The 12875-nt window shown below is 53.0% G+C and overlaps 1 protein-coding gene across 50 annotated transcripts in view; it reads right to left on the bottom strand.

Moving 5' to 3' along the window:
* Positions 1–7501: 7501 nt before the first annotated feature.
* The window catches only part of ASPRV1 (aspartic peptidase retroviral like 1), a 110961-nt gene continuing 105587 nt past the window's right edge, over positions 7502–12875 (bottom strand). For 38 of the 50 annotated variants that reach the window (XR_010405631.1, XR_010405605.1, XR_010405611.1 and 35 more), the window contains one exon: positions 9045–11474. Coding sequence is in view for 9 of the 50 variants with exons in the window: in XM_064572378.1 (XP_064428448.1) it covers positions 8222–9001 (780 nt within the window). In the remaining 41 variants the exon portion in view is untranslated. Of the gene's footprint in view, positions 11475–12714; positions 12849–12875 lie in introns of all 50 variants that reach the window. The other 12 variants (XM_064572378.1, XM_064572380.1, XM_064572379.1 and 9 more) reach the window with 3 other exon arrangements.

Genomic DNA, 12875 nt, shown 5'->3' with positions numbered 1-12875 from the left:
TCGGATGCATTACACATGGAGAGGTCATCATGTCACCTCCCTGCCTATAACCTTCCACAGCTCCCCATTACCGAGGGATGAAGGCCCCTGACTACACACAGCAGAGGAATCAGGTGCTCACCCTCCACAGTGCTCCCAGGACAGACCTCACTAATCCCTCACGGCCTCTTTCTGGCTGTGGTCAAACAGGCAGTCCCAGAATGCTTTGCAGTGCCTCCCACCAGGCAGGTGTTACTGGAGATGAAGTCAAGTATATTCTCTACTTTAAGACCTACCTCCACCACCCTTCCCCGTCCCCACACATTCTACTGCTTCTTAAATCAGGATATACCATTGGTACATACAGTGATGTTTTTTTCTTTTTCCAAAAATAAGGATTAAGTTGATAATGTACTGAGACTGGATGGACACGTGTGGTAGACTCTGACACATCACCCACGTCTCCCTACAGAGATGAAGCCATGGGCACCCCTCCGGGATGGCCTGGGTGAAGACAGCTGCCTTGCCCAAGGGAATGGCCCTCCAAGGCAGTCTGCATAGGGGCATAACTGCCCGGCTCCTTTGCTTCAGCTCCAGACAGCTCTCAAGGATCATTTCAGCTTCAGATGGTCCCATAACGTTGGCTGAGGCCCCTACTGAGACCGCCTCACTTCTCCTGCCCTATCTTGCTTCCTGCCCTTCCACAGGTGTTGATCCCCAGATCCCTAATCAGCTTCCAGCAGGCGAATCCTCACCTCACAGTCCACTTCTCGGGGAGCCCATCCTGCCCAGGACACTAGGGGCAGGATAACTGCCAAGGTCCCCTACAGCCCTGTGACTCGACGAAGTCCTGAGCATCTGAAGCTGAACGTTCTAAGTCTACAAAGTTCCGACCGGTCTCCACTGTGTGCAGTCACTACGGATGATCCTCAAGAGAAAGCTCAGCCTTCTTTTGTACTGTCTGATCTAGGCCGCCTGAGGTCCCTTGGGAGGGGCACCTGAGGGGTCATTACATTGTTCATTCAATCACTTCTCAAGTCTCTCAACAACTATTTATTAAGGCCCAGATATGCACCAAGCCTGGTGGGGACGACGGGGCACAAAAAAGCCCTTTTCTGAAGCTTACATTCTAGTGAGGAGAAACATATCAACGTATTTCCCAAATGTCAGTCATTTGCATACTGCTTCCAAAATTTCTGCCTCTGTGCCCATTGTGCCATCATGGTACTTCTACTTCCTCTGGCTTATGGATGGTGGATTCACAGTTTTATCTACTTCAGGACCAATGTAGGTTAAAATGTTCACAAAAGGATAAGCTATTAGCATACATATATATGTATTTTAAAGATTTATTTATTTATTTGAGAGAGAGAATGAGATAGAGCATGAGAGGGGGGAGGGTCAGAGGGAGAAGCAGACTCCCCGCCGAGCAGGGAGCCCGATGCGGGACTCGATCCCGGGACTCCAGGATCATGACCTGAGCCGAAGGCAGTCGCTTAACCAACTGAGCCACCCAGGCGCCCAGCATACATATTTTTTCCTCATACACATTAAAATAAACTTGTAACTTTAAAATTTAAAATAGGGCGCCTGGGTGGCTCAGTTGGTTAAGCGACTGCCTTCGGCTCAAGTCATGATCCTGGAGTCCCGGGATCGAGTCCCGCATCGGGCTCCCTGCTCGGCGGGGAGTCTGCTTCTCCCTCTCCCACTCCCCGTTTGTGTTCCCTCTCTCGCTGTGTCTTTCTCTGTCAAATAAATAAATAAAATCTTTAAAACTTAAAATAAATTGATAATGTACTTTTTAACTGAGTGCATCTTAAAGCTGAAGAAATCCACCATCAATTATCGCTGGCCTTCTGGAGTCACCTCAAAAGTAATACAGGACCCTCCACACCGGCCTTCTGTCTCTCCCCTCAAATCACCCCATTAGCCAGCCCCGACCCCACTGGTCCTTGCTCCCTTTCCTCATCCTCCTCCCTCCACATTGCTTCTTCTTGGGAAACAACCACTTGTCTTCAGCTTAAAGATCTGCTCTGTGGAGCCCTTCCTGGCCCCGTGCAGAGGGCAGTGGGGAGGGGACACAGCAGCGGGCCACTCTAAGGCCTGGGGTTCCTTTGCAGGGCTGCCTCCTTCCTCAGAGGGCACGGCTCATCTCACACACTCCATAGGGCAGGAAGATGCTCTAACAGGAGCCCAGAGAAGTGAGGCAGGGCAAGGCTGGCCCCAGACGAGTCCCACGGACTGCCCGTGCCTTGGAGGAGTGCCCCCGTCCAGGCTTCGGGGAAGCTGGCCCACAGTGGCCGAGCAGTGGGGACCAGAACAGCCGAGTGGAGGGGGTGGTCAGAGAGGCCTGACCAGAGTTCACCTTCCTGGCAGCCCGGCCAGCGAAGCCACCTCCATTACCTGGATTGCTTGGCAACAGGGGAGCGTGATGGGACTAGAAGGTGTGGTGGCACCAGCTGGCAGTTGCCTCAGCGTCTCCTCAGTGGCGGAGGACCGGGTGGGTGGGCCAGCTCACTGCTCTGGGGCCTGGAGGCCAGCCACGCCCTCAGCACTGCCACCGGAGAAAGATTTAGGACTCCAGTCTCGGCCTCTAGCTGCTCTCCCGACGGGCACCTGTGTCCTCAAGACAAAGTACAACTGTCAACCCTACCTAGGGCTTTACACACCTGGGAGCCTTAGCTCTCCTTAAGATGACTGCGGTCTGATTTCATCACTCATTTTTCTTCTTTGCTGCCAAGGACCACGCACACCTGGCACGGAGTAGGTGATTAATAACTGGTTGCTTGTATGCTTGTTTTTCGTAGGCATAGGAGTAGGCAGCTCTCAAACTACTTTCTGGGGCGCCTGGGTGGCTCAGTTGGTTAAGCGACTGCCTTCGGCTCAGGTCATGATCCTGGAGTCCCGGGATCAAGTCCCGCATCGGGCTCCCTGCTCGGCAGGGAGTCTGCTTCTCCCTCCGACCCTCCTCCCTCTCATGCTCTATCTCATTCTCTCGGTCTCAAATAAATAAATAAAATCTTAAAAAAAAAAAAAAAACTACTTTCTGGGTATGGTAAGACTGCGCAAACAAGTCCCCCGGAGCTAGATTTCGCACTGGAGAAAGAAGTTGCTAAGATGGAAAGCGAGGTTAGAATAAACCCAATCGTCCTGGGTTGGAATTGGAGGTATCAGTATGAACTCATTTTTAATACATATAGAGATAGATGTAGAAACATATATAGACGAACTATATGGGTTTTTTTCTCAGATCTGACCACGCCAGTGGCCATGTAATGTAAGCACACCCCAGTAACAACGAACACACCGAACACCCAGATCCTGGTTTCTGAATATCAGACTCCACCAGAAGGAACCAGGGTTCCTTGGAGAAATGGCCAATCCCCAGGCTGGTCCAGGGAAGATACAAGATGAACCTGAACATCTCATGACAGGAAAATAAGGAGGGGCTCGGATTATGATGGGGACATGGCCCAAGAAGACAGAAGCCAGTTTGAAGAGGCCAAATCTAAAGCAATTCGAGTGTCAAAATAATGGTAGTACAGAGGATAACTCGCTGAGTAAGAGTCTGAGTCTACAATGACATAAATAATAAACAGGAAGGCCTGGGTGGCTCAGTCAGTTGAGTGTCCAACTCTTGATCTCAGCTCAGCCCTGCCTTGGACTCCACGCGGGGCATGGAGCCTACTTAAAAATAAGTAAATTAATTTAAATTAATAAATAACAAACAGGAAGGGAAAGCTCAGAATTGAGTGCCAGCTAGTACACATAGGGAGTAGAATTAGAAAAGCACCATCGGCAGGCGAGGATCGTCAATGGATCTAGTGGGTAAGTCTGACGAGAAACAAGGTATTCATATGGTCTCACAGCATCAACCCAGAAAACATTAACTATACACGACAGAATAGTCTACAGTGGAGAAACCTGGCAGACACTCTGACCAACGGATGAAAGTCAACATCACCAGTAGCAGGACCAAGAGGCAGCCGGTACCTCCCGCTGCGAACTGAGGAGAACACATCACCTTTCTGGGCACTCCTGCCAAAAATGCATAACCTGAATTTGCTCATGAGAAAGCGTCAGTCACCCAAATGTAGATTCACACTCAACAAAATAACTGACCTGGCCTCTTCATAAATGTCAAGGGTGTGAAAGACAAAGACAGACTGAGGACTCGTTCAGGTTAAGGAAGCCAAAGAGACACGGGAACTAAATGCAGCATGTGGCTGGATTGAACGATGGACGGAAGACAGTGGTTTCTATTGGGATTATCGGGAAAATGTAGTAAGGTCGGCAGATCAGGTAATAGTATACCAATGATAGTTTCCCGATTTTGATCACTGTATTGTGGTTATATAAGGGAATTCCTGGGGCACCTGGGTGGCTCAGTCAGTCAAGCATCTGGCTTTGGCTCAGGTCATGATCCCAGGATCCAGGGATTGAGCCCCGTGTCGGGCTCCCTGCTCAGCGGGGAGTCTGCTTCTCCCTCTCCCACTCTCTCTGTGCTCGCTCTCCCTCTCTCGAGCTCTCTCAAATAATAAAATCTTTTTAAAAGAGAATTCCTTGTTTTCTAGGAAATACACACTGAAGTCTTTAGAAGTAAATGCATATCATATTTGCAATTTTCAAACAGTTTATATGCATGTAGATACAGACAAGGAGAGAATGAGAGAATAAGGTTAACTGGTATAATGTTACTATTTGGGGGTGGGGGTGCCTGGTGGCTCAGTCAGTTGAGTGTCAGACTCTTGATTTCCGCTCAGGTCACGATCTCAGGGTCATGAGATCTAATGCCATGGGCTCTGCGCTCAGCGGGGAGTGTGCTTGTGCCTCTCCCTCTGCCCCTCCCCCGGCTGTGCTGTCTTTCAAATAAATACAATCTTTAAAAAAAAAAAAAAAGTTACTATTTGGGGAAACTAGGTAAAATGGATGGAAATTCTTTGTAGTGCTCTTGCAACTTTTCTGAAAGTCTAAAAGTATTTCAAAAGTTTAAATAAAAATAAAATAAATGTTTGCGGGATAAAGGCATGAGGAATTATTTAGCATAGTCCGGGGAACTAACAGCCATTCAGGGTGTGGTGGTCATTAGTAGAGAAGTAGGTGCCTTGTGGGAGCCCTGAGTTGCCCCTTAACTAGAGGTATCAGAATGTTCTTGGCCAGAGCTTTTCAAACTTTCCTGTGCCTGAGAATCACCTGGAGAGGGTTTCTGTTGGGTTTTGTTGTTTTCCCCCAGCGGAGGCTCTGGTGCAGGTCTTGGTGCGGGTAGAGATTCTGCATTTCTAACAAGCTCCAGGTGACAGTAATGCTGCTTTTCTGCTGGTCCGGGTATCACCCTGTGGGTCACGAGGGGGTAAATACAGCTGGGATGCAGACCACACATTCTCGAGCCTGGCTGCACGGCAGGACCCTGAAGAACTGGCTTTCATTGATCTTCCCAGGTGATTCTCCCCTGCAGCCAGGATTAAACCTTTACATTGATGCCTCTCCCTTTCCATCATCTCAAATTGAGACCCTAAGTCTGAATACCACCCTGGCTTCCAGAGCTGCATTCTCTGCTGCTGCTGTATCCATCATACGCCCAGAAGCTGGATGAATCTTCTGGTCGACTGTGGTTTAAACACGCGATAGGCTCCATGCTCCGCATGGAGTCCAAGGCAGGGCTGAGCTGAGATCAAGAGTTGGACACTCAACTGACTGAGCCACCCAGGCCTTCCTGTTTATTATTTATGTCATCATAGACTCAGGTTATGCGCAAACCCTTACCCCAGGCACCAAGCCCTCTGCCATGTGTCCACAACCTACTTTTCCTAGCTGCTCTCCAGGGCTCCCCCCTTGATGCTCCGTTCCCAGGAGAGCCGTTCACCCCCCTGCAGCCCAGGCTCCACCTTCACGCATTTGCACCTGCAACCACCTCACACGCACACAGCATTGGTCTCCGGTCTCACTCCCGGATGAGAGCCACCCCTTGGTTCCTTCCTCCATGAGGGTCTGTGCTTACAAAGTCACAGACCCCCCCACCCCCCGGCTGGGCCCACCCCAGGGCTCACATTCCTTCGGGGACAGGCCCCCTTCACTCAGAACAGAGGAGCAAGCACCTCTGCAGCTGGGCCACAGGTCACGCCTGTTCCTGTTCACGTAGGACAGGGCTCAGCTGCCTGCCGTGTGTGGGCAAGGGTAGAGAGGGGGCAACCCAGGTGTTGCCCTGAAATTCTAGCCTGGCACCCAACTCCCCATCCCCTGTCCGCCTCCCCACCCTCCCTCCTTCAGCTGAGCGTGTGCCTCGGATCTGAAGGACCTGGAGAAAATAGGTCACAGGGAGGTGCTACCTGGGTTGTCCCCTCAGAGGAGGGCTTGGCCTAGGAGTGAAGCCACATTTGTTAGGAGCTGAAAACCAAACTTGAGAAAGGAACCTGGGAGGCACAAGGAGACCATCTCCCTCTGCTGTATTCTCCTACCTCCTTCTCTGCTCCTCCCTCCTCCACGGCCGGGCCTCTCCAGGCCTCACTTGCCCTGAAGAAGACTTCGTTTGTACTGACCTAGCACCACACACGGCCCCCCATGCACTGAGCCTGCTGGAGCGGATTCCTGTTAATAGGCTTGGCTGCCCAGGGATGGGCTGCGGTAATCATGAGGATGAGGGGCTGCGCTTGGGCCTCAGTTCCCAGGAGAATCGCAGCTAAAATCAGAGAGGGGAGCAAGGGCCCCTGGCTCAGAACAGCTGCTGGAGGGCCAGCCTCAAGTCCCCAGAGGCTTCTGAGGCCGAGGACTCAACCATGCCTCTGGCTCCTGCCCAGCTAGTTGTCTCTCCCTTGGGGATATTCAGGTGGAAACTTCCGGAAGAGGCTCATCCCACCCTCATGAAAGGAAGATGTCCCCTCCCACCTCCCATCAAAAGCTCTTGAGGCTTTGCACCCTCAGTCTCCCTTTTTGGCTGAGTGTTTCCAGATACTCAGCCCGGCTGAGTTCCTTTTTGGCTGAGTGTTTCCAGATTCTCAGCCCGGCTGAGTTCCAAACAGAGAGGCAGGAACTTAGAAGCAGATATGAGGAAGACCCCTAAAAAAACAAACATCCCATTCCCACATCTGGGAATGTCCTCCCCACTCCATCCCGTCTCTCTAATCTCAGGCCCCACGTCACTCCAGGAAGAAGCTGTCTTTGAGATACCAGAGCCCCCACGGCTACCTCCACCTCTGTCCTCCAGACACCCTTGGGCTGCCCCATGCAGGTCAATGCTTGTCCCCTGCCCTGTTGTCTCTGTCTCCCAGGTGGCTGTATGAACTACTTGCCAGGCAGGTACTTTCCCACTTGTTTACAATAACCATAATTTTCCAATCCCCAATCAGTATCTCACAAATAACGTTAGGGTCACTCTTGGGTAGAAGAGGAAATCTGGATGCGAAAATATTGTAGTTTGAAATGATTAGAAGAATTATGGAAGAAATAAGCAAAAATATTTGAAATTGAGGCTATCTTAGAAAATCCAAGACAGTTACAGGCACTGCGTATATATTCTCTTACATCTCCAGGCTAATCACTCACAGAGCACTTGGATCTTCCATCTCTTTGACATTTTCTCCCTGTTTTACCCAGCCGCTCACATCCATTCCATTCATCCCTAATCAACACATTACATGGTTTTTCCATGAGTCAATTTTTATTGGTTTTTTAAGTAATGAATTATTGGCATAAGGCTCAATGAGTTTCAGAGCAAATGACAGAAGGAAATTATATCATACAGGGAGGTGGGAAGACCCAACAGGGAAGACTCCCAGAGCAGCTCTGACCCTCACCTGCAAGAGTGGGTCTTGCTTGTGAGGACCCTGCAGCCAGGACCCAGCCCAACTGAGAAGGACTGCATGGAGCTGGAGGTGACTAAGCCACATCTCAGAGGATATGAAGAGGTACCTCAGTCCTCTCTGAAAGACAGTCGACTATTTCTAGCCTTCTCGGAACCTTCCAGCCTTAAATCTTTGCCACCAATAGCAGCTTGACCACCCATGAGGACTCCCCCTTCCTCTGAGATAGCCAGCCCATTCTCCCTCACCTGTGCCTTTTCAGATGGAAGCCTCCCCAACCAGGGACAGATGAAGGCCCCTGAAGATGGAGGAGGAGGGAGAGGAGGAGGCAAGAGTTGGTTCCAGAGAGGTGGCAAAACCCAGTGACCCCTAAGGGTATTTGCCCTTCCCCTCCACTGTGGTAGGTCTTCCCACCAATGTTTGGGGGGTAAAGAAAAGGGGACTTCTCAATAGGAGAGCTCCTGACCCCCCTCCCCCAAGGAGGGCTCCTCCTCTATGAGCTCCAGGTCGAACTCATCTTCCAGGGACCCTCCAACAGGCAGGAGGCGGAACTTCTTCCCCTTCAGGGTGCACGTGCGATGCTCGAAGTCCAGGATGGCATTGTGGTCCTGGAGCACGTCGGTACCAATGATGGCTTCTTCAGTGCTGGCGTTGGCCACGAGGAACTCTGCCTTCAGCTTCAGCTTCCCCAGGGACACCACTGTATCCCAGATGCCTAGGATCTTCATTTCAGCCCCATTGGCCACTTTTACCATGTTCTCAAAGGGCCGCAGGGTGTCCAAGTCACCATCCGTGACCTCCTCCCACAAGCCGGGGTGGACCACAGAGACCTGGGCCCCGGAGTCCACCAGGAACCTCACGGGCACTTCGCCAATTTTCCCCTTGAGGTAGTAGCCCTTACCCATGCTGTTGGCAAAGACGATCTCCTTGGGCAGGTGGCTGGGGGCGGCCTCGGGCCCCCGGAAGGCCTGCAGGAGGGTCTCTCTCACAGCCCCATAGTCTTCCTGGTCCTTGGGGCTGAGTCCACTGTAGAGCTCCAGGGCATCTCCCCTGAGGGACTCTTTCAGGAACCTTAGTTTGGTGGCATGGTCCCAGTGGTTGAGATCGTTGATGACTTCGAAGCGGTGCAGCCAGAGGTGTGGGGCTACATTGGTCCCATCAAAGGGCTTCGGGATCAAGGCACGCTCCTGACGGCCTTCCTGGCTCCTGGCTCCACTCCCTGCCATCCCTCTGCCCTCCTCTGGAACTGCAGCAGCAACCCACACCAAGTAGAGCAAACCACAGAGCAGTGTGGGCGCAATCACGCTGGAGAACAAGGCCTCTCTGAGCAGAGTGTTGTTTGCTGCCCGCCTGGGGCAGGTGGAAGGGGCCCAGCACAGGTTGTCTGACTGACTGCTGGGCAAGGAGACAGGCAGCTGCTATGGCCTGCTCACTCTGCAGAGCCTTTTTGATGCCTAGCCTAGGCCCCCAGGGCTCCCCATTCTCCTTTGTTCTGGAAGCCCCGCCCTTGCTCAGCCCGCCCTCCTGCCAGCATCCTGCCCAACGAGCAGGATCAGTGCCTCACCCTTCTGCATCCATCCCTGGGACTGGTACAGGCCAGCCCACAGTGCAAGAAAGTCCAGTCCCAGTCAGAGGGGACCCACTCAGGTACCCTCCCCAGAGGGTTAAGCTTGTGTCCGAGAATAACAGATGAGGACACAGAGTATGTTATGACATCCAGGTGTCTGTCATCAGCTGGAGAAGGAAGGGGGAGGCAAGGACCAAAGGCCCATCAGCTTCTAGCCTGGGGAAGCCCCTTTGCCCTCAACCCCCAGTGGCCACTTTGAGTGGCTAAAGAAAAGGAGCATACATTCACTACGCTCTTACTATGTGCAAGGCCTGGGGTAGGTGTTTCTCATACATTCTAAACCAAGTATGGAATCCCATAAGATTCTCTAGAGGGAAAGACAGAGGATAGTCCCAGAATCAAGAATGCACAGAAATTGTTTAAGTGAGGGGACACACACACACACACAAAGCATTTACCATGAACTCGACTGCTACAGTCATTTTTCCCTCGTTGATCACATCTGATTCAGAGTCAGCACTTGGAGGGGAGGGAAAGGGGGCAGGCCTAGGCCAGAGCACCCTCATTAAGGCCCTGAAGTGGGTTGGTGCCAACCCTGAACTTCTGGGAGTGTATGTCAGGATCCGGATGGGCTCCAGCTCCAGCACTGGGCGGGCCCCAACCTCTGAGCCACCGATGTCATCTCCTCCCCTCCTGTTCCCTCTCACCCTCCAGGAACCTTCCAAGAGCCCCTTCCTCAAGCTCCGCGCCCCCCCCCCCCCCCATTCTGTGCTCATTCATGGAAAGAGCAGCCAAGGAATCTCACTCCCTTATGTTCTGAGAAGGGGAAATGTCCGCCATGTTGGCAAAGCCAGTGGTGAGGTTCTGGAAGGCTTTGGATGGAGGAAGTTGGCTGTGTGACCTCCGGCTGGGGAGTGCAGGCTGCCTTGGGCCACCCCATGGATTCCCAGAAGGCAGATCTGTGAGACCCAGGGTTGGACCCTGACTTGGGCCTGTGTAGAGAGACTGGGGCTGTTGGGGGGACCCACTTTCATCACCTCCTTCAAATGTCATCCCCTCTATGGAGCTTTCTCCTCTGCATCTCACACACGAGCCCACTCCCGGCTGAGCACGTGTTGCAGTGTGGTGTTCTGGTTCATTCATAACTCTGTCTCCTGCAATGAACCAGAGTGTGAGGTTCACACAAACCAGACACATGTGACTGTCTCCAGCCCCCACAGAAACTTACTCTCGGGTCAGCAGGTGTTCCCTGCCGGGCTCCAGACCTGTCTGAGTGCTGTCACCAAGCAAGAGGGATTAAGACAAGAGAGGAGCAGGAATGGTGGCACACCTGTGGCTGGGGGCTGTTTTTCCTGGCCCAGAGCCTGTTTCTCATCGGTTCCCTGTACCACTCATCCCCCAGTGCCTGGCTGACTCCCAGAGGACCCTGGCCCCAGTCCTGCCTCTGGACGTGCCCAGGGTCCCTGGCTATACCGGAAGATCCTTAGTCCCTGCTGCTGTCTCAGCCCCTTCCACCTGACACAGTGAGCTAGCAGAGAGGCAGCTGGGTCAACACCTCTCATCACAGCTGCCTGGCTAAGGTGGGGCCCTCGTGTCATTCCAGAAGCCCAGAGGAGGGGGAAATGGAGTCACTGGGAAGGTGTAAAGTGCAGGTGGGTCTCCAAGAAGATTGCACCATGAAAAACCTGCACGCAGAGAAATGGTCTGGCCACCCACAAGACCAGGAAGCCCCATCCGCCAGTGAACTTTGTGGACAGCCTCCCAACTCCTGGGATGGGCGCTGTGTCGTCCTGTGGTCCAGGGAACTGACCTAGTAGTGGCTCACCTGGCGCACCTGGTCTCCTGGAAGTGGGAGTGTGTGAGGAGGTTGCGTGTGACGGAGGCATGTGAGAAGCAAGGTGGCTTGTCACCTGGCAGACTGCTAGATGCTCCAAACTGGGGCTTGTCAAACCATAGGGCAGATATTGAGTCATACCTCCCCGTTGCTCCGGACTAGAGATAGGTCGTCCCTGAGACTTGGGCTGTGGCACTTGCTTGGGTTTGGTGTCCCCTTTGGCAAAGCCATTTCACATCCACCACCTCCGCGGCACCATGGAAACCCACGAGGCCGAACAGCCGGCCTTCCTCCAGACCTGCAGCACAAGGGGTGTGAAGGGCGACGGCTGGCCTCAAGCCCAGGCTCACACACTGTCCAACGCAAGGGTAACGGCATTTTGCAAATACAGGCAGGGAAGTGGGAGTCGGGCTCAGGGAGACATGCGGGTGGGTCCTGGGGGCTTGTGTGGTTGATGGCCTCTGGTGGGGACGGTGAGCTAATGGGCAGTGAGAGCTGGCTGTTAAATGTTCAAGAGTTCTGTAAGTCAGTTCTTAAACCAGCTGGTAGCTTGAAATTGGACCTGGTGGCAGTATTGACACCGCAGACATTAGCAAATTCTTAACCAGGACTTTTTTTTTTTTCCTGGAAAGCCAGCTGGTCATCCCACCCCTGCATGGGGGCCTCGGTCATGCCCTCTCTCTGAGGCAGGCCAAGCCCCGTGGCCAGTGATTAACAAATTTATCGAAATCTCCACTCCTGCCCACTCACGTGGGCCTAAATCCCCTTTCTTGCCCACCTTGCCCTTGACATTTGCCCAAACAACCTTTACACTTCTGGGTCCTTTGGCTTGAGGCAGGGGACCCTCCTCAGAGGCCCGGCAGGCGTTCTGCTCGTACAGACCCATCTGGACCCCCAGACCGAAGCACACGGAGCCCTCACAGTCACTAGGAGAGCGGGAAGGCCTTGAGTTTAGGGACCGGTCTCTGGCTAGGATCAGGAACATGATGAAATAACTTCTCACGTTCCCTTAACCCTTGGGAGAAGCCATACCTGGAACACCCCAAAACCACTGAGGGACCTTGGAATTGCTATGCTAATCTACGATGATGAGCTAAACCAGCTGGGGCAGGCCAGGTGCCACAGCCTCCTCCCAGAACCTAGGAAATCATGGTTAATTATTGACAAGTATAGGTATTGGGGCGGGAACACCCTCTTTATTATCCATCAGCATCTCCTGAGTGTGCTCTGAAGCAGGCACACCACACTCAACCGGAAAGGAGGCAAAGCAGGACAATGAACAGGAAGGACTTAGGGAATCCCCACCCTCCACAACCCCTCACTGAGAATCTGGGGCTGTGAGTTCTGCTGGCCCATTGTTGCCCCCAGCTCCCTGGCCCCCTCTGCCGTTTCCCCCCCGGGGCAGTTGTGCTAAGCACAAGATCAGGAGAGGGCCCATTAGGGCCGCCAAGAATGGAAGCCCTCGGTGGGCAGTGGGGGCAAGGGGGCCTGGATGTCCTCAGGAGATTGTTTTGAGCGAAGAGCAGAGAGACACACACCTTGTGGTGCCCGTGATGAGGTCCCAACTGAAATGTAAGGAGGATGAGGAGATGCACAGGCCACCTGCTGCAGGTCCTTTCCAGCTTGCCTCTGGCTAGCACCGCCATCCCCCAAATCAGGGTCACCCTGGGAGCTGGATGCAGAGAGAGCAAAGGGATTC

This window comes from Mirounga angustirostris, unplaced genomic scaffold (assembly GCF_029215605.1).
Source record: "Mirounga angustirostris isolate CCGP_5_RB_7025 unplaced genomic scaffold, mMirAng1.0.hap1 SCAF_10, whole genome shotgun sequence".
Taxonomy (NCBI): Eukaryota; Metazoa; Chordata; class Mammalia; order Carnivora; family Phocidae; genus Mirounga; species Mirounga angustirostris.
This window is presented reverse-complemented; position numbering and strand designations above follow the sequence as displayed.